Raw genomic sequence first — 21,252 nt, forward strand, 5'->3', positions numbered from 1 at the left:
CTCTGCAGTGCAAAGGTACCATCACCTCCACCTCGAAACACGTTGTGTTTCTGCAGGCAATAGCAAGAGCTCACCACATCAGCTGGGTGCAGGGAAGCTGTTTTATACCCTTGTCTCTGCAGCCTGCTCCATACCCATCTATACGCTATGGCCAGATCCCCACAGACCTGCAAGGGTCTGCAACTTTACACTTGGGTCTGGAGGGGTAACTAATTCATTTCCATGCCTATTGGCAGTATCGGCACCCCCTAAACCACTGCTGGTAGATGTCAGTCCAGTTTCTTCTTCAGGACTGCCTTCCTGGGCAATCCATTTAGTCTTTTTCAGTTCAAAAAGAAGTGTGGCTTAATTCTCCCTTGCTGCAATATGAATGTATTGCCTCCTGGATGGACTTAAAAGACCAATTTATTGCCTTCTTCTTGACACCCTTTTAGACACTCGAAGCCTTCTCACACCCTCCCACAGTCACCTTTCCTTTACAGAACTGGTTCATTTGGTCTCTCCCTGGAGATGTTGGTTTTTAGACCTTGGATCCTTCTTGCCACTCATCTGGGAATCCCAAATGGCTCACTCATGTCTTGAGATACCACACCAAGCATGGTATTAACATTAGAAATCTGTAAGTAGATTACTTTGCAAATCTCACAAAGGCCATTCTCCTGTCAACTGTTTCCATTACACAGTGTTATAGAGATCAGTAATTCAGAAGGAAACGCTTGCTCAAACACTGCTGAATGCCATGCTTTGTACATTGTTCAGGAACTGACATTTTGGAGCTTCCAAGTTTGCACGACTCTTACTGCAGGGAACAGGAGCTAACAGTATGCTTCGTTTTAATGCTTCGTTTTAATGTTATGCTGGCTCCATCCCTCACCACCTCATCTGGACATGTCACCCTTCACTCCCTGCTCTGAACAGGCATTTGGTGTTGAACAACTGCAGATCCACCCCAATGGAAAGCTGTTTATAAGATACCAAAATGCAGGTGCAGCCATTCCTTTCACTGTAGCTAGGCACAAGGCTCCAGCTCTCACTGCTGGTACTGAAGGGCAACTGATGGCACTTTGTTTCAGGGCATTTCATATATGCAGTTTTACCTAGTACCCATGTAGTTACTGCTTCGTGTTTCTGCAACTGAAATGAGGATTGTAAATTAGTCTGAAGGATCTGGCTGCCACCTTGCTATGGCAAAAAGAAATCTCTATAACCCAGGTGAAACTATAGGCAGTATCATCCCCCATAAAGTTCAGAGATGGAGGGAGGATTCCTCCTTCCATCACTTTATGCCACCATATAAGTTACACACACAGACGCAGCGTCAGGCTCATCTCAGTTTATTGCTTGTGTTCAAGCAGCTGTCCTTATTCCAACTGCTGTATTAGATACAAAAATAAGGCACTAAAAGGATTTTCTCCACATGATTGTGATTCTATGGCTTCAGTCACATTATGTTAAAGTACATCAAATTGCTACCCTCCAGCTAGGGAGCAGAAGGCAACTATTAGTGCTTAACATCCAGTAAAGAGAGTTACTCCTGCATGTTCCAACCCACATCATGAAGAATGGGACAGGTAAGGCTGAGAGGCTGAAAACTCCCTGCCCCATCTCCCACATTAAGTCTGTACTTGCCAGTGCAAGCCAGCCCCTACAGAAGAAATATCAAAGCCTGGCTCAGGGCTTTGCATAGTGTTTGCCTGGCACAGGGGAAAAACACCCTTCTGCCTCCACAGGGCACAGGGAGGCGTAGCTGCCTTGGGGCCACAGCACTATTCAGTACCAATTTCCCTTTACCTACAGGTAAAGTACAAGAGAAAAAGAGAAATGAGTTCACAAACCAGTGAAAGAAGTGGTTTGTATCTGAGAGCTCCCTGAGAAGAATTCAAAATACATTATTTTTTTTTGCAAGAAGATGAAATTCTGTAGACAAAAGGTGGCCAAACCTCTGCTTCCAGATCATCAAAACTGCTCTTCCTTCCTCACAGGGGTTGCTACTCACTGGATAACGATCAAATCTGACCAAGGGAGGGATGGGCTCCACACTGCTGGGAGCTGTAAGGCAAAAGGAGCAAAGCAGCAAAAAATATTCCATTGTTATAAAGGAGAGGAAGTCCTTGAAGACAACATATCCCATACACAATGCTCCACTATAGTCTGAACTGCCAGCATGCTCTACTTTTAATGGTATTAATTTCCATACTAAAAAGAAGAGCTGCTGCAGGCCACATCTGGTCTTCAGGCACACTTATCCTGCCCAGCAACCTGCGTTTTTAAAACGCTTCACTGGCAGGCTAACACTTCAGAGTCAAACTGGAAGTAATTCCAAGTCTGACCACAGTGATTTAACTGGGCTCTGCCCTACTGTGCCTACTCAATTCCAGAGCTTTTGCTTTTTAATAAAGGGGGACCAGCACCTTTTAATTTCTGTTTTCAGACAGCATCAGATATAATAAGAAAGTACCTTGGTCCAGGTTAGAGTAGCCTCTGTGCACATCTCCTGACGGGTTAAACAAGGAGTCCTCATACCAGAAAGTAGCAGAACACACAGACCTAACTCTGATGAAGAATAATGATCATTTTATCTCCTAGATAATGTGCAGATTTCCTCATATGGTGTCAGAACTGGTATCTGCAAAGTCAGGAGCAACAAGTACTTCATGCCACATTAGACAGCTGGACACAGCATTTCTCTTTTAACTCAGATGACACTGCCAGGCAACCATTCCCAGTGAGGGAATTAATGAATAATAATACAGTTGCAGGGCAAACATAAGGCATTTCAAATGGTAGAACCCATTCAACCAGGGGGGTAACACACAAGAAACCTTGTGGTCATGAGAGAGGAGGGGAGGGAGGACCAGACAGGAAAATCTAACCCATGAATGCCCAAATCCAGTTATAAGCTTCAGCTCTCACAGGGGATTTTGGTATTATCATGACCAACTCCACTCCCTTCCCTCTGGGAGCTTACACAACTAGAAACACTCCCTTGCAGTTTTCCTGACTCAACAAGCTCTAAGCCAGGCTCAACTCCTCAACTGCATGTTCCAAAGCTCCTCATTATACTGGGACTTTTCACATAAAATTAAAACAGCAAAACAAGCTCCTTATCACAATATGATTAATGGAAAATTGTTGCACTCACAGTCACAGGGGTTTGGGAGTTAAGGTGCATGTATTAGGATATTTAGTGCTTGTGAGTGGTTTCAGATTCACAGCTTTGGAAACCCAGTTCCTGACAAATCACAGCATCATCAGCACTCAGACAAGCACTCATGAGTCCTTCACCAAAACCCACAGCCATGGGCTGCTGGAGAAGTCAGAGCCGGTGGCCAATGGTCCTTGGCTCACATCACTGAAGGAAAAGAGCACAGTGCTAATTTCTTGGGACACTGGCACTCACTAGACTACAGATCCAGTGTCATCAGTGCATGTGACAGAGATCATATCACTCTTGAGTTACCATCACACTGCATTCAAACCACTACCTACCACAGCAGGATCCAGCAACCCAAACCCATCAGAACACCTGTACTTGAGTTCGGGCCATTTTAACAACAGCACCTAACTTGCCTGAGCCCACTATAGAAAACCTGACTGTAGGGACCTTTGAACAGGGAATTCCAGCTTTCCAGTGTAAACACGATTAGTTATGAGTCATATACCTATTGCAGCTGTCTAAGCAGCTATTTCACAACCCTGTATTAAAATATAGGAACATCAATACTTCCTTATCTAGCAGCCATGTCCTGTTTATGCCTTCTCCCATCTCCACTTATTCCATCAGGGAGTGTGTCATGGCACCAAACTCATCTGCAAAGACACAGGGAAGAATAAAGGGTAGAAATCACTTATTCAGAGGACAAAATTAATCTTGAGGTTACTGTGAGACAGGTCCATTTTGAAAGTGCCATATGGAGGATAAAAACCTATCAGAGGACCAAAGGCGTTGGCTTGCTGCATACTATACATATATCCTTTCATGTCACTGTTTCAGCTTCAGATGTGGGCTGGCTAATGTGAGGATCCCCACCAGGGAGGAGAGGACACCACAAAAACCAATCACTCCTGGGTTGGTCTTGTAGATCCCTAGCGTATCCAAAGGACCTGAGAGATCACAGAGATTCTTCACCAAGTCCAGCAGCAAAGGAGGATGCTTCTTCAGTATCTGAAACAGCAGGAGGAGAAAACCATGCACACCATCACTTTTCACACTGTTAAGTTCCTGACTGTGTTTGTCCCAGCACGAGTTCTCCTTTATCTTTTCTTCCTGTATAGCTTGTTCCAGCCTCCAGGAGATCTCATACCAGTCCCTGCCTAGATTCATCAAGAGCGAAATGTAGTAGCACTTGGTAGCCCAATTCCGCCACTTTGGCTTATCAATATCAGGTTGGAGCCCGACACTGTTCAACCACAGCACCGCATCGCAGACGAAGTAGAGGGCTCGGGTCAGGTTGGAGGCTGTAAGGCAGAAGCGAGGAACCACATCTGGCAGCTGTGTAGTTCTTCTGGCTGCTACCAAGGCGTGCATCATGTTGCCCAGTCTGAACACTGCAAGAAACCCCACAAAGGTTAGCATGGCATGGTCTTTATTGCAGAGACACAGCCCTGCACAGGTCAACCTGTCACTGTCTGTGTGTACTTTTAAATAACTTAGTGGCCTTTGGGCATTTGTATCCTTAAGCATTTTCTTCTCACAGCGTGAATAGCTACTATCAGCAAAAAACGGGGTGTACACATCCCAGTTCTGTCCTCCACCAGCCCAGGACTTACACACAAGTTCTATTACTAGCCAGGGTAATAGACTTGCAGCCTTCTCCTACTGCTCCATTCTCAGAGCCTGGGTGCCCTCTGGACCAGTCTGACCCACAGCTCTGCACCAGCCAGTGTCAACAAACAGAGCTTCCAATTTCAGGTGTTTCACTGGATCTCACCTAACTTTGTGGACAGATGTTACTGCACTAACCCTGCTGCAACCATGAGCTACAACATTCCTGAGCTTCTGTGAAAGCTGTTGATTCACATGCTCAGCACACTAAGACCCAAATCCCTCTTCAGCCATCAACTTGTCAGAGTCCTGCACAAACAGGAACAGTGTATCCCATTTTAAGCTGTAACATATGACAAGCTCGATTTCATCCAATGTACAGTGCGGGGTTTGCCTTGTGAATGTTAGTGCAATATTATGCAAAATGCTTTTCATAACCTACTGCAGTGTCACAGTGACAGATGTTGGCAGCACCCAACCTTAGTGGAACTACAAGAGTCCTGAATTCAGGACTGCCATTTATTAGCTGTTTCTTTAGCAGAAGCAAGAGAATTACAGCTATGCTGATAAACCAGCTGGCCTCTCTGCTAGAAATTGCCATACACTGGAGCTAAGTGGAATAACAAAACACATCCATGGTAACACATTAAACTGGAATATTTCCCTCAGATACATAAGTTGTTCCAAGATCGAACAATTGGTAAGTAGGTGTAAGGTCAACTGGAAAGCAAGCAATGCAACCACAGCAACAGGCCAACCATACTGGATGCAACTGTGACGCAGAATAAAGTGATGTAAAGAGTGAGACTATGAGAAAAGTGTGGAAGGGTATATAACTTAGTAGAGAAAAATGGCTAAAGACAACTACTATGTGAAGTAGGATATAAAAGGCATATTGAAGGATAGACCTTCAGAGATGATTTTATTGGGATGATAGTCCTTAACCTCAGGCTGTCTCAACCCATTAGCTGGAAGGACTAATGACACCACAGCAAGCCAGCCCTGCATGGTAACTCTGTGGTCTGGCCTTGGACAGAGTTGACAACTTGATCTCTGCAGCTGACTTAACTTATGTCGCTAGTTCTCCCAGCAGTAATTCAGATTGCCCGATGGGAGAAGAGGCTGAGGGAGTAATAGGTACCCATTTGGCCCTATCTAGCCTGGCAAGCTGAGGCAGGATAAGGCCCATTGACCACTCTGTGAACATACTAAAGAGGTTTTGTGCCCTAAGTTAAGTTAACTACAGGAAAAGCAAGGCCAGGAGCTGTTTTGCTGGAAGGAGCAAGCGAAGAAGGACTTATCCCCCTAGTCACCAGGTACTTACTTTTGCGGCCAGAGCTCATGCTAGACTCCAACTGCTTGAGTTTCATTACCAGCTTCTCTTTATCAGCCTTACGCTCTATTAAATAGCTAAGCAACATGCATGTGTACTGAGTGGCTCTGGAATGGAAAAAACGAGGAGAACGGTACAGAGGTGAAACACGGACAATTCACAGGCACAGCAGCAGCAGGGCAGCGCTTATGCCCGAGCTTCAGGCCACCCCTCTCGCACCTCGGCAGTGCCAGGGCGAGATCCAGCCCGGGGCAGGGGCACAAGAAGGACCAGCGGGCCCAGGCAGCTCTCCTGCCCGAGGCAGGGCGCCCTAAAGCGGCCGAGGGCCCCGTCACCCGCAGCGCCACTGGAGATGCTGCTCCCCACGGCGCCGCCGGGCCCACGGGGGTGCCCGAGAAGCCGGCCCCGAGGCCGCACTCACCGGAAGAGCTGGTCGCGGCCCTGGCTACGGTTGGTGAACTCCACGAAGCCCTCCATGGCGGCAGCGGCGGACGGGAGGCGTGCGAGGACCGCGGCCGCTCCGCCCAGGTCCCTCCCCGCTCGGGGGAACCTTCCGCTGCGGAGCGCGTTCCCGGCCGGGCCGCGCGGCGCCGCCCCGTTGCCACGGCAACCGCCAACGGCGGGGCAGGTGTCCCCGCTAAAGGGGTCCTCCCAGCCCGCGGCTGCCCGGTGATCGCTGCCAGCGGCTGCGGCGGTTCCGCTTCGGCCCGGACCGTCGGGTCCCGGCTCTCGCTCCGAGGTTAGGCCGCTGTGTGAGGGCACGGCTGTGGGGCCCGGCCCCGCCGCACAGTGGAAGGCTCAGAAAGCACCCGAAATGAAGTTTGTAACTTCTAGTGTAACCACCTGTGCTCCGAATTAAGGGTTGGGGTTTGATCCGGGCCGAATAAGTTATTTAATGCAGAATAGGCTTAGAGTTTTTAATGGTTTAGCATAATTCTAATACAATCCGGTGCCAAAGCTTTTATACTTCCTTTTCCTGCAGTCGGTGTGGCTGGTATTCCCAGAGCATGACAAAGCCCCAGGGTCACAGGGGTGATACAGCCAGTTGAAAGAAGGGTTATCTATATCTATACCATCTATATCTGTATCATCTCATCTATATCTATATATCTATATCTAGAACAGGGTTATCTATACTGAAGTGATCTCCTTTCCCTCTTAGAAGTCATTAATAATCTTTTCCCCCCATTACCTCATGAAAGCAGATATTGCCCGATTCTTTGTTCTTCTGCATCCGCTGTGCTTCCTGCATCTCTGGTGTGGTTTGCGTCTGGAAGGGCACCACCATGGCTGTGTATATCCGGAAGCATCCCCTGGAGATTCCTCCGCCATCTGAGAAGGACTGGCTAAAGGATGACGGCGAAGACTTCTTCTTGCAGGATCCCGAGCGAGAGCGCGATGCGCTGCCTCAGCCCGTCAGGATGGTCACCAAACTGGTGATGCTGGTTTTTGATGATGCGATGGAAATCATTGAAAGAAGGGAAAGGCTCCGAGAAGCAGAAAAACTAAAGGTCAAGCCCAGAGAATGCTTTGCTACAGCTGAATTCCAGGTACAGAGCCCCTCACATCAGAGACAGCATTAATCACTGTAGCAGTTTTTCTAGAGAATACCCATTCAGTTGATTTCACATTCTTCTGTTCATTGCCTTCCTCAGTATCCAGCACCAGATCACCGATTCACTTCAAAAGGTTGCAGCTTCTGAGCTTGCCTGACAGGTTCTGCTTCCCTCCCTCTATCACACCTCTCTGAAAACAGAGAAGCAGACATTAAACTAAATTCACCTTCTGCTTCTCAGGCTGGCTCCACCCTTGCTGGCTGGGGAGAAGGTGATTAGTCAGTAGCATATAAATGGGCAAACTCAGGTCTGTGTTATGGTGAACACCCTAATGGAAGTACTGTGAGCAGAAGGGCAGTGCTGCCTTCCCCATCGTTATGTGGAGGTATTCAGGTATTCCAGGAGGATAGGATGCTGTCTGCTGGAGTCCTGTGGTTGTCCAGAGGAGTTCAGCATCCCATTCCAGCTCTTTATTAGCAGTGGCAGGACTGAGTTCTTGGCATTTAAGGCCCCTTCTATTTATTGGAAGGGGAAATGTGGGAGCACACTTTTTCATTACCAACACAGGACAGTCTCTGGGACAGGGATGAGAGCTTCTTCCCTGCTCTTCTGATGGAAGTTCAGGCAAAAATTTCCCCCTTGTAGAATAAATCAGCATTTTCTCTTGGTGAAAGATTAGGAGTATTGATGTATCCTCCACTGGAGAAACAGTCGGGTACTCTCCTCTTTTTCCCTTTCTTGGTAGGTAACTGGAACAGCCACTTGCCTTGCAGTGTCTGGGAAATACATCTTTGTTGGCTTGTCTGTGGGCCTGGCTGCCTTCAAGGTGTCTGACTATACAGAGGTCTGTGCTTGGGATGCAGTCAAGACAGAGATTTGTGCTATCCATGCCTTGGATTTGGGAAATGATTTCCACATCTTGTTTGCTGTGGATGAAATGGGTGAGTGTGGTGCAGATTTCCTTGGCCTAGCTTGGGATGGCTGTGCTCTGAAACTGGCAGCTGCATTATGGAAGAGTGCTAAATCAGGAGGAGCATTGAAGGGCTGACAGGTTTCCTGGAAAGCCCTGCAAAAAGAGTGTTAGATAACAGTTGTAGGGTGGCAGAGTGGCCCTAGGGCCTTGTGATTAGTAGAGGGTGTGGGTTTGGTGTCCTGTATGGAGTAACAGAGGCTCTTGCAGATCTGAAGTTGGTGTACAGTAAATTTTAGGAACACTTTGTACAGAAAGAACCACTGCTTGGTATGGTCTCCTACAGCTGTAATTGCACAGCCCTCCGGTTAGTTTGTTGATTCATCTGAAGCCTATAAATTCTGGTGGAGATACTTTTCAAATTGGCTTAGCCATCTCTATGTACAATCAAATATTTGCTGGTGCTGGCTTAACAAAGCCAGCAAAAGTTTAGTGCTGGCAGCAGTGAGATATTCTTCCTTCAGCCCACGAAAAAAATGTAGTCCTGTTCACTGTCCTGCACGTGTTATCACAGCCGTCTCAAAGAGCATGGCGACCATCTGTTCACTTTTCTCCTCCTCCTAATGCTACTTCTCTATTTCTATTCCAGGGCTTGTCTGTCTCTTCTGCTTTCACAAGGAAAGCTTCTTACTCATTAAAATCCTAAATGAAGTAGTAAGTACTGAGTTATTCCATAGACACTGGGCACGGGCTGGTAAGTAATCAATCATGAAGAGGACTAATTCCCCTCAGTAATTTCTGTCATCATCATCAGCAGCAGCCAAATATTTATTCCTGTTCTTCAACAATCTGCCTGGCCCTCACCCCATTGAGGGCTGTGTAAGGCCATGGAGCTCTCTGAATCAGTGACCTTCCTTTAATGCCTGTTTTTCCTTGGCAGGAGGATATCAGCAAGAGAAGTACTTGTGTGGAGGTGGTGCTGTCCCCACGAGGTGATTATGCAGGAGTCCTGCTGCAAGGCAAGTGCACATGGTGTGATGAATGAAGGCTGTTGTGTTGTAGCAGAGGGGCCAGCAGCAGTGCTTTTAAAATGCTCCAAGTGTTCTAGGTTCACAGGGATTCTGTTCCTAATGCTCCCAGTCCCTCTTCCAGCTTAGAGCTGCTCCTGCCACATCCTGTCCTCTCCAAATGGCCTGGTGTGAATCAAGACTGATCCCAAAAGTGAGGTCTCTGGAACTGGTCAGTGTAGTTCCCAGCTCCCAGAAGGCTCAGTGAAAACAGGTTTCCCTCTCCTCTCCAGAAGTACCAGACTCAGTTCCTCCTCTGGTTTACTGTGGCTCACTTTTACACTGGAAATGTGTAGACCTGTAAAATTTTCTCAGCAGGCATAATCCAGTCAGGACAGAGACAGTGTTTGAAAACACTACAACAAACTCATTGCTGCAACATTCTTCTGCTTGTTGGCAGCTGCCTTTGTGAACTCATTTGCTGCCAGCAGGTTTTCTGGACCCAGGTTTGGTGGAATCTGCCTGAATATATGCTGAGAATGAGATAAGTAGCATCCACAGAGAACCAGTGTGTGACCACATCCCACTTCCACTTTACCTCAGAGGGTACAGTTCAAATTATTTGACTGAGTCACTCCATGGAATTTTTTTGGTGGATGTGGGATCTTGAGGACTTGAGCTAGGGGCTGAGATGTCAGTCTTAGTCAAGCATGTCAATCCAGAAGTGAGGGGGGAGCTGGGCTGCATGGAGCTCGCAGGGATTTTATATTTCCAAAAATATCCAAATCTCCTTTTGAGGATATAAAAAACCAGGGGCTACGTGTTTGAAAGACCTTTTTCTCTCATTTCCAATTGCTCAATATGGTTTCCCAATGCAGACAGCACAAAAGCTTGGCTGGAGATCTACCGATTGCCTAAGGATTCCTGGCTGAAGGAAATGGAGAGCCCAGGAGCTGCATTAGGGCTGACTAGTGGGGAGAGGAGGTCAAGCCAGGCATCTGCGGTACAAACAAGTTCCATCTCCTACTGTGCTGTTTTTTCTTATAGCCTTTTGCCTGTAGGTCTCTCCCCAGGCCTTTCTCCTGCAGACAGTGACAGCAAGATACAGGCTGAACAAGTCTGTTGGCCCAGGGAGATGGATTATGTGTCTCTACAGCTTCCCATCCCACATTTCATAAGGCCTTTGTATTATTGGGACATGTTTACTCTCCCAAAACAGGCTTCCCAACAAGGTTCCCTTAGTCCCAAGGGCTAGTGCTCCTGCTGCCCCTCCCTGAAACTGGCAGCTCCTTTCCCAACAGCATTACCCCATCTGAGGAGGCCATATGTAAGGGTTTTCCCAAAGGGCTCTTCCCTTATGTTACTGGGGAAAGGTGAGGAAGAGTGGAAATTGGGCCTGATACCTCCACTTGGGAGTCTGGTCCTAAACCAGGGTTTGTGTTTTAGATTAAAAACAAGAGGACCCTGGTGGGATCATGGATGAACTTGCCTGAGCAGTGCAGGGGCTCTGCCTGGTTGCATTAACTACTGTCATCTCTGGTTCTTTGGCAGAAAAGTCTGGAGCTGCATAAAGATGGTTCTGCACAGATGGTAACTGACCTCAGTGAATGTCCTGAGCTGTTACGGGGAATTTAAAATGCTGAGTCAGTGCTCAACCCTCTCCTGCATCACTTTCACCCTGCTGGATTTCACCTCTCAACACAGTCACTTTCTGCCCAGCACCTCCAGCTATAACCCTCTGTGATACCTGCCCTGTAACTCTTACCTCTTCCTTCAGCAAAGACTCTCCTGGCTGTTTAAGAGGGAGCTACTTCTCAGCCCTGTCTTCAGGCCAAATACCCCTTTAACTTAGCCAAGCCAAAAGCAAACACGCAGGCTTTCCCTCTGCTGATTCCATGTGAACTACCCAAGTTCCTGCCTCTTCCTTCCCAGACATGGTTGATTATTTAGCCAGACCTTTTCTGTTTAGCTAAGTGTCAGTATGTGTGGGATGGGGTGATGGTGGGGACACCCTGGTGCTGGTCCCCTGTTAGGACTTTCTGTTCCCAGCCAAGCACATATGTGACTTCCTTCAGTCTCTCTGGAGTAAAATTTGGTTCTTGTATTCAGCAGCACTCTGCAACCTTTAGTCCTGCTTCTTTTTTTTCCCTTCTGTATTTTTCTGAGCCTTGCTGTGCCCACAGGAGGCTTGTGCTGCAGCAAGAGTAATTTAGAGAGATTAGGAAGATCAGAAGGGGAGGTTATTTAGGACACAAAGATAGGAGGTGTTCAGGCAGGATATCTTTTGTAATGTTGGGAAAGTAGTGACCTCCCTCAAGCTTCTGGCCTGAAGAATGAGCCTAAACCCAGTATCTCCTAGGGAGTGTCAGCCAACCTTTGCATACGCTTTCTTTAGAAAGCATTTGATTCCATGAACAGGTGAAAACTTGGCAGTCTAGGGCACAGCACAGTTCTCAGGCTGACATTTTCTGTTGCAGGAGTCTGCTGTGGCTGCAAGTAAAGTCGATCTAAAGTTGAGTCTCCCAGTGCTGCTGCTGACAGTGAAGCCGCCGAAACCCATTACAGGTCAGGACTGATTCTGTACTTGCAACTTGTAGCCTCCTTCAGGTGGCAAAGGAATTGTGGCCCTTATGGCTGCAGAACAGGTCAGAAAGTTCCAGTAATGTGCTCCCTGGTCCTTTCCTGACCTGTTTCTGTACTTACATGTAATCCTGTAGCAGGAGTTGTTTCTTATCTGACCATTTCATGTGTCACCTTTGTAGCACAAAATAATTCAGTGTGTTTTGAAGTGAGTGTTGTATACCCTTGGCTTCATTGTCACTGGACTGGGAGGAAGTTGTTTCCTAGTTCTTAGCACCCCCAACTCATCCCTCAGAGTCCTGGATTTATAGGTAAATGCTGAGGATGAGGAAGGAGCAGACCTTATGCTGGGACACTGTCAGGGAGAGTGCCACAGAAATGCAGGGCAAGCTGTGTCCTCATATGACTTGCCCTAGTCCCTGCCTTCAAATACTGGAAGAACCTGAATGTGAACAAGCAGTGGGACCTGATGAAATCCATCCATGGGTCCTGAAGGAGCTGGCGAATGAAGTTGCTAAGCCACTGTCCATCATATTTCAAAAATCATGGCAGTCAGGTGAAGTTCCCGACAACTGGAAAAAGGGAAATATAACCCCCATTTTCAAGAAGGGGAAAATGGATGACCCAGGGAACTACACAGCAGTCAGTCTCACCTCTGTTCCTGGCAAAATCTTGGAGCAGATTCTCCTGGAAGGCATGCTAAGGCACATGAAAATCAACAAGGTGCTTGGTGACAGCCAGCATGGCTTCACTAGGGAAATCCTGCCTGACCAATTTGGTGGCCTTCTATGATGGGGCTACAGAACTGGTGGACAGGGGTAGAGCAGTTGATGTCATCTACCTGGACTTGTGCAAAGCGTTCGACACTGTCCCACACGACATCCTTGTTTCTAAATTGGAGAGACATCAATTTGATGGATGGACCACTCGGTGGATGAAGAACTGGCTGGATGGCCGCACACAAAGAGTTGTGGTCAATGGCTCAATGTCCGTCTGGAGACCAGTAACGAGTGGCGTCCCTCAGGGATCGGTGTTGGGACCGGTCTTGTTCAACATCTTTGTTGCTGACATGGACAGTGGGGTTGAGTGCGCCCTCAGCAAGTTTGCCGATGACACCAAGCTGTGTGGTTCGGTTGATACCCTGGAGGGAAGGAATGCCATCCAGAGGGACCTTGACACACTTGTGAGGTGGGCTGATGCCAACCTCAGGGAGGTTTAACCATGACAAGTGCAAGGTCCTACACCTGGGTCGGAGCAATCCCAGGCACAGCTACAGGTTGGGCAGAGAAGAGATTCAGAGCAGCCCTGCGGAGAAGGACTTGGGGGTGTTGGTCGATGAAAAAATGAACATGAGCCAGCAGTGTGTGCTTGCAGCCCAGAAAGCCAAACGTATCCTGGGCTGCATGAAAAGGAGCGTGGTCGAAGGAGGTGATCCTGCCCCTCTACTCTGCTCTCGTGCGACCTCACCTGGAGTATTGTGTGCAGTTCTGGTGTCCTCAACATAAAAAGGACATGGAACTGTTGGAACAAGTGCAGAGAGGCCACAAGGATGATCAGGGGACTGGAGCACCTCCCGTATGAAGACAGGCTGAGGAAGTTGGGGCTGTTCAGCCTGGAGAAGAGAAGGCTGCGTGGAGACCTCATAGCAGCCTTCCAGTATCTGAAGGGGGCCTATAGGGATGCTGGGGAGGGACTCTTCATTAGGGACTATAGTGATAGGACAAGGGGTAATGGGTTAAAACTTAAACAGGGGAAGTTTAGATTGGATATAAGAAAGAAGTTCTTTCCTGGGTGGTGAGACACTAGAATGGGTTGCCCAGGGAAGTTGTGAATACTCCCTCCCTGGCAGTGTTCAAGGCCAGGTTGGACAGAGCCTTGGGTGACATGGTTTAGTGTGAGGTGTCCCTGACCATGGCAGGGGGGTGTAACTCCATGATCTTGAAGTCCTTTTCAACCCTAACTATTCTGTCATTCTATGGTTCTAAGATGGGCTAGTGATATGGAAGGTCCCACCAGAGATGCAGTGTGTCCCTCTTCAAGATAATGCCAGCCTAAAGGAGGAATGGTCGAAGTGTCTCTGAGCACTCTATGGTGTCTGCTTCTCCAGGGCTGTGCATTTTCCCTTTGTGTTCCCAATGCAGGCAGTAGTTTTAAAACCCCTTTGGATGCCTTGAAGAAAGTGGATGATGACAGCGTGCTTGGCTTGGGGTACAATCACCTAATCAAAGATTTCCAGTGGGAGCAGCAGGAAGCAATCTTCCGCAGCACGTATCGGGAGTACCTGGAGGTTGGGGATGAGAGCCAGAGCAGAGAGGAGATGCCCAGGTCAGTGGGAGCACCAACCAGGATCTGAGTTCATGAGACACCAGTGCAGGGCACTTTTCAAGTGTAGATGGAAGCCTCTGTATTAGCTTTGCCTCCTTGGAACTAAATGATCTTAAGATCCTTTCCAGCCCTAACCATTCTATGATTCTTCATCCCAAGGTTTCAGGGCAGGGGCTAGAGCCATTTCAAGTCTTGTTGCAGTGCTGTCTACTTAGCAAAGCCTTTATTATAGATATATTTCTTTCTTTTTTTCAGACATGCTACTTTTCACTTTCTCCTGCCTAGCCAGATCCTACAGGTTCGGCCTGGAATGAAAGTGCAGCCAGGTAATCCATAGGTTAACACCTTTTTGCCCATTTGAAGCATGTCATTGCATGACTTTGAGCTCCAGTTAGAGCTCAGTGGCTCTAGCTGTGGTTCACTATAACAATTCCACCTCCAAGGATGTAAGCCTAGATAAAAATTTTGTTCTGGCTTAGTTTCTATGTGAGCAGAGTTTCTGTCCCACCAGAGAAACTGTGAGAGCTCAGTGACAGCTATGCTGTTTTGGTGTTCTGGATTGTTGCTTTCTTTGTCTCCAGGCTCTTTCTCTCTTTTGTCATCCCCTTCTCTGTACCAGATGTTCCAGCTGGCATCAGTGTGCACTGGGATGGAAGCCACAATCTCTGCTTCTACTTACTTAACCATTCACTTAAGGAGAAAGTTGGTAAGGACATCTTGCTTTCTTTAACAGAGCACTCTGTGAGGAGTGGGAGTAGTCAGTGGACAGTGACTGTCATTCAGCCAGATTGCCATGGTTCAAGGAAACCATGAAACAGGAGAGCTGCCTCATATTGTGTGGGTTAGGCTGCTGTTTAGATATGGGGCTCCATGTTGCGCAGGCTGGTAGTATTTTTAGTGAAGCCACGCTGGCAGGAGACCACAGAATGGTGCATGTTTTATTGGGAAATTAGATGCTAATACCTTTAGAGAGATTGCTCTGCACCTTCTTACAGTTGGCTCTCTTCATGTCCTTCTGTTTAGATTCTGATCCAAATCCTGATGTTGTGTGGCCATGCGCAGCTCCAATTGTGTGCTCAGCTGTCAGTTCCTGCTCCAGGTACCTGGCACTGGCATGTGAAGATGCAGCAATAACTATCTGGGATAAGCAGCTAGGTGAGCTGACCCTTTGGAACTGTGTATTGGGTTCACTGTGGATAAGCTGCTCTGTTCCTTAGGAGTTTAAGGCTCTGGCTTGGTGGGAACAAGGGACTGGAAGTCACTTTACAAGCAAATCTGAAAGTAGTTTGGACTCATTTGTTCACTGGATGCTTGTCCAGAAGCTGCCAATTCAGCATCACTGCCCTGGCCTTTGCAAAGACATTCCTATCCACAGTAAGGGGCTGTGAACTGCTGCAGCAAGGACTGAGCTGTCTTGCCCCTGAGGCTGTGAGACAGTGACAGTCACTGCTTTGCCACTTGCACCCACAGGTCATCTTTGAGGCTGTACTGGCATCGCAGTCCAGGCTGCTGTCCCTGCCAGTGTTATTCTGCCATGATGCAGGGATTCTTCTGGCAGAAGAATTTTCTTCCATCAGGATTTTCTGGTGGCTGCTGCCCCTGAGCAGGCCATACCTGTGCTTAAGCTTTCCTTGAATAAATTGTCAGTTCCTTTTTCTTCCTAAACTGCTGTCTCTTTTTTTCCCTTGCTTCCCCAGGATACCCCCTGTCTGTGACTATTATTCCAGAGGGACGCCTCATCCGTAGTATCCACTTCCTACGGAGTTCTGCAGTTGCTAGTGATGAGACACTTCCTGGTACAGATCCTGTGTGTCCCATCGTGCAGCTTCTAGTGCTATGTGCAGACAGCGCTCTCTACTTGGTGAAAGCACCCAGGGCTGAGAAGTCCAGCATCACGCTCCTGGCAAACAGGTGAGGTTGATTCTGACAGAGCTTACTCCAGCCAAAGAAACCATGTGGAGCAGTGGTCAGGTCCAGCAAGGAGCCCCACATTTCTATGGAATAGAGAACTTTCTACTGCTTTTACCCAGATAGCTCTGCCATACTGCTGTCAGCAGCAAGTGTGGTTTTGCTAGGAATCAGTTCCAGTGCTAAAACCTGATGGTTATGGCAGAATTAGGGGTTTTCTGGATTCTTCTATGCACCACAACACAAGTGCTTTTAGCAGTGCTCCGGGGCTGATGTTCAGCTAGCTGGGCCTCTGCCTGGTACTCAGGGGAATTTTTATTTCTCTTTTGTGCACTTGCCAGAAGTCAGAATAAGCATTTCTTGCCATCTTTCTGTCAATTTTATGTTCACTTGTCCCCTTGGTTTGTGAAGAAAGGTTGACTTGGAGGGAGGTGCTGCACTAAAGGCTATGGTTTCATGCCTCCATGGCAGGCAGGGGATTTGTATCTCCAACATAGTTCCTAGGCAGGCTTGCACAGGAATGGGCCTCAGGGGCTCCTGCCTGGAAGGAGACAGGCTTTGTCTCCATAGGGAAGGGGCTTGGCTGGAACTTTAGGCCAGCCAGTGTGCCACAAACTGCCCTTGTCATTATCCCAGCCTCTCAGTGCGTGTCAAGTACGTGGATAGCGGCAAAAGTCTGAATCTGTTTTACAGGCCTCAAGATCCAAATCTTGCTGTCAGTGCGGTGGTGCCTGTGCTGGCATTCCCCAGTGCAGTGAGTATTACTGCCAGCTCTCTTAAGAACTGGGTGGGAACACAAGTCCATCTGCCCTGGGATCCTGTTTTCAGTAATGTCTGTAACTGGGCGCCAAGAAGATAAAGAACAGAGCAATCAGATATGGTGCTGCCCTCACATCCTTTCCCAACTATTTTTAGCACAGGGACTTCCTGCACCAGTTACAGGTCTGTATGTAACTGGTCACTCTCAAAGGATTTCTGTGCCATGATCTTACTTAGCATCCACTTGCACCAGTGTTGTCTAATTGACCACTGAGGTGAGAAGCACATGAGACAGGTCCAACTACAAAGATGAGAGGGATCTGCTTTGAAGCTTCAGGTGTCAGGGTCAGATATGGGAAGGCATCATGGTGAGGAAGTTACAAGCAGAAGTCCCCCCAGACCTTTCAGATGGCCCCAAAAAGCTTTCAGGCATGGGGAGAAAAGGACTTAAAGCTGCTCACCAGAGCCACCCATGCAAGAGGCTGGATCTAATTAATTTCTAACCTGCTCTGCTGCCCTTTTCCAATCCCAGCCTGCAGCAATTCCAGTTCAAGTTCCCCGCACAGCCTCTTTTTTGATCTGCTGTGTCCTGGTGACAACTGACAGGGCAAGCAAAAAAACCCCAGCATCATAATTGAGGATATGAAGTCCTGAATGTCATTCCAGATTCTTTCCAGGAAATGCTTTTCACTTGTTTTACATCCAAGTGTCAACTCGCTGTTTCAGGTGCTGGTCTTCTCCTGGGATGGCAAAGTGTCCCTGATGAACACTGACACATCACAGATTGTTTACTGCTTCATTATTCCACCTTCTCATTCTGTAGCATCCCCCTGGCAGCCGGTGTTCACAGTGGATAGTGTGAATTGGTGCTTGCTGCTTCGAGGTGGGTAGCCCTCTGGTCTTAGATACATGGTCACTGGATGCATTCAGCTGTGTACTGATCCTTGATAATTCTTCTTACAGGATGACTCCTGATGCAATAGCTCACTGTTCTCATTTCTGTCTAGGAGATAAGCAGCAGCAGACAGATGCATTGGCCAGTCACACCACCATCTTCCTTTTTGACTTCAACTCCTACCCACTGAAGGAGGCTTTCCCACAGGAACCAGATTTGCCTCTCAGATCCTCACAGAACCTGACATGGTTTGAGAGATGTAACATTTTCTTACGTGAGAGGTAAGGTTCTCCTTCTGCCTGATAGGTAAGTGCACTTGCATTATTGTAAGCTGTGGTGTTGCTCAGGTCCATGCAAGATCTCCCCCTGGATCTTCTGTGTGCTGTGACAGATTTATGGCTGGGTAAGGTTGATGTTCAGGGAACATTGTCAGGGAATATGATCCTCGTTTAAGTGTTTGCATCTTCCTTTTGACCCCATAGCCAAGCAGAGCTGGGAACAATTCGTACCTTGCTCCTCCCCTCCATTCACAGCTCCATTTGATGTTTAAGTAGTTTTGTGTTGGAGGTTTCGTGATTTGGGAAGGTCCCCAGCACCCTCAGGCCGAGGTTGTAGTTTGGCTGCTGCATTGGGCCCATGCCGTCACTAGATGGCAATGCGACATCTGTTATTGAGTGACTTTTCCTCGAATTCTTTTGCGAACGTGGAGCCAGGTCCCTGTCAATGATATTCTTCTGTTTGTTCTTTTCACTATGCCTTAATTCTCCAACTTGAAATGGAATAGGCGGGTGCAGGTATGACCTTACAGCAGATATTACATGGTAGTCTTCCCTAATTCCTTGTCTCCGGGTTGAATCCTCTGGTGCTGTCTGACTAGTTGAGTGCAGAAAAGTTTTATTCTATGCTACCAGCCACCAGTTCTGTCCCTTCTTCTCATAAAGCTGGAGAGGAGAATCTTCCCTGCCTTATACCAGAAAAATTGGGGAGACATTGCAACCAGGGATATGTTGCTGCTTGGATACTGAGAGCTGGTGCCAGAGCAGAGCGAATACGTCTGCAGTGAGACCTGTGTTTACAGAAGCTAAAAGACAAAGAGGAATGTGGAGGTTGTTGCTGCCAGGAGCAGCAAACTTGAGTGCTAAGTGACATGAGGGAATCACAGAGATATGGATACAGAAAGTCTGAGCTGCTTAATTTGCAGTGAGCCCCAGGTACCCTCGGGAGAACCAGCTAAGATTGTCTGAGCACCAGGACAATGACAGGCACTGTTTTAACCACCCTCTTCTTCCCCTCACTAGGCAGCAGAGCCTGCTGGGACTCAGGGAGCAGTTGCCTGAATTCTGGAGCCGGCTGCAGGCACAAGCAGCTGCCATGGATGAGGAGAGACAGAAAAAGAAGGGACAGAAGAAGCCGTAGTGAGCCTTTCATCCTGAGGGCAAGGCTCTGCACTATCTCAGTCCTGCAACCCCACAATCCAGCACTGATAGTTTGACAGCAACTCTATTCAAATGTATCCTGCTGTTTTTCAGCCTAGGGCAGTTTGTCAGCCCAAATAGCTGCTTGCAGGCCATGGCTCAGCCACAAAAATCTGCACCCTGCCTCTTTCCTTACCTAACCCTCAGCCTAAGCCCCTCTTTATCAGGCACAAACACTGCTGATGGAAAAGTCTAGAAGTAGGAAAGGCCTCTCATTGAAGTGGCAGGCCCAACCCCTGTGTGGCTCAGCTAAGTATTTGGGCTGCATATCCTCCCAGAGGCATGGAGCATCACAGATATATGGTGTGTTACAATGTCCCTCTTTAATAAAGCTTTTTCTCCAGTAAAAGTCTCTTGCTCTTCATGGGGCTGGTATTTTGTCACTGATGCTCTGTCCTGCTGTTGCCAGGGCTCACCAGTGTGTGTCATCTTCTGCTCTGACCCAGATGAGCAGCAACATCCTTGTGCTTAGCAAGAGACCTGCTCTTTGCAAACCAGGCAACAAATCAGCCTTGAAAGTGTCACCCCCCCAGACCACAGCAGCACCAAGCAGCAGGGACACACTCTGCTGTGTGAGCTAGGCTGGTCTGCAGTTTAGGTGTTTGACTTCAAAGCAGGCAGTTTTGGGATAAGACTGCTAAGGAATTGCAGCCTGGAAAAGTGAAAACAAGCTCACTGGGTTGAGGTCAAGCTAGGACTGGTGACTGAGCCAAGGACCAAAGCTGAGGTGTCCACAGAAGTTAGGGCTGTGTTAAGCCAAAGACAGGCAAGGAGCATGGCCGGGTCAAGGTCAAAGGCCATAAAAAGCTGAAGCATCCCTCCTACAGGCAACAAAAAGCAAAGAACTAGCAGGGACAATGCAAGCCCAAGCATCCATGTGGTTTTTTCTTACTCCAGAGGTATAAAGTTAGCAGCTTGCCCTGTATACCTGATAGATTGAGCAAAAAAGTATGAGGGCTCACTGGGCAGTCTTTCAGTATTTTCAGGTCTGTAGTCCTGTGGGAAACTGACAGCATCTAAACATTAACTGCAGAGTCTGACTGCTCAGCTGGGGGGCTCTCAGCCTGCCTGCATCTTGTACTGGGTATCTTCCAAAATACCCATTCTCAAGCAGACCAGACATATGATTTCTCAAGCATAAAAACCAGGAGGAAGCCTCCATCTTTTCACAGCTGATCTTGCTTCCAGGATGTCTGCCTAATCCACAAGGAATCTGACAAACCTGCCAGCAACCCCTCCAATCCGTGTGCATGGATGAGCTGTGTGTCCTCCAAGTCTCATTCTAGTGATGCTCCAAAAGGTTTGGTAAAGCATCAATGCAGGGAGCCAGGCATTCAGCAGGCTCAGCTCTGTAGACACTCTAGTGTCAAGGTCCCATTTAATTTTATCATAGCAAGTTGTCTTGTTTTGGATTGGGTTTTGATGAGAGGCCTCAGCTCATCCTCTGGACATAAAGTCACCCAGTGTGGTGGAGGTAGGAAAGGGGAGAAGCATCCCACTTGTTTTAGTCCCAGATGCCTGGTTTTGCTCTGGAGAATGAAAAACTTTCTGAATTAAATCTTCCTATTTGCTACCTTTGTGAAAGGCTTTGAGGGCCTTTTGTGCTGTCATTTTCCATCTGCCACAGATTACAGCTTCACAGCTCATCTGATTGTTACGGATATTGATACTGGGTTGTGTGAGCACTTGCCATCTGCTTCAGTGCAAAGTCAAGAGGGTTAACTCAAACCACCCTCAAT

At 47.9% G+C, this 21,252-nt stretch overlaps 2 protein-coding genes across 4 annotated transcripts; one reads left to right on the forward strand and one right to left on the reverse strand.

Moving 5' to 3' along the window:
* Positions 1 to 1,318: 1,318 nt before the first annotated feature.
* Positions 1,319 to 6,623, reverse strand: PEX11A (peroxisomal biogenesis factor 11 alpha). Its single transcript, XM_057426468.1, has 3 exons — positions 6,520 to 6,623; positions 6,090 to 6,205; positions 1,319 to 4,548 (listed from the first exon to the last, which is right to left on the reverse strand). Exons 1-3 carry the CDS (start codon positions 6,573 to 6,575, stop codon positions 3,983 to 3,985), a joined length of 738 nt encoding a protein of 245 aa, XP_057282451.1. The 5' UTR covers positions 6,576 to 6,623; the 3' UTR covers positions 1,319 to 3,982.
* Positions 5,915 to 19,862, forward strand: WDR93 (WD repeat domain 93). Of its 3 annotated transcripts, none has more exons than XM_057425755.1 (17): positions 5,915 to 6,081; positions 7,304 to 7,648; positions 8,400 to 8,595; positions 9,214 to 9,278; positions 9,505 to 9,587; positions 10,454 to 10,574; positions 11,123 to 11,161; positions 12,049 to 12,136; positions 14,293 to 14,476; positions 14,732 to 14,802; positions 15,096 to 15,182; positions 15,500 to 15,631; positions 16,174 to 16,387; positions 17,078 to 17,138; positions 17,870 to 18,026; positions 18,151 to 18,319; positions 19,337 to 19,862. In XM_057425755.1, the coding sequence occupies exons 2-17, from the start codon at positions 7,385 to 7,387 to the stop codon at positions 19,452 to 19,454; spliced, it is 2,049 nt and encodes a 682-aa protein (XP_057281738.1). In that variant the 5' UTR covers positions 5,915 to 6,081; positions 7,304 to 7,384; the 3' UTR covers positions 19,455 to 19,862. The 3 variants fall into 3 exon arrangements, with proteins under 3 accessions (XP_057281738.1, XP_057281826.1, XP_057281910.1); XM_057425843.1 differs by lacking the exon at positions 5,915 to 6,081 and adding an exon at positions 6,700 to 6,767; XM_057425927.1 differs by lacking the exon at positions 5,915 to 6,081 and adding an exon at positions 6,821 to 6,837.
* Positions 19,863 to 21,252: the final 1,390 nt, after the last annotated feature.

This window comes from Pezoporus wallicus, unplaced genomic scaffold (assembly GCF_028554395.1).
Source record: "Pezoporus wallicus isolate ANWC-B61680 ecotype Strahan unplaced genomic scaffold, APGP_CSIRO_Pwel_v1 contig_3952, whole genome shotgun sequence".
Taxonomy (NCBI): domain Eukaryota; kingdom Metazoa; phylum Chordata; class Aves; order Psittaciformes; family Psittacidae; genus Pezoporus; species Pezoporus wallicus.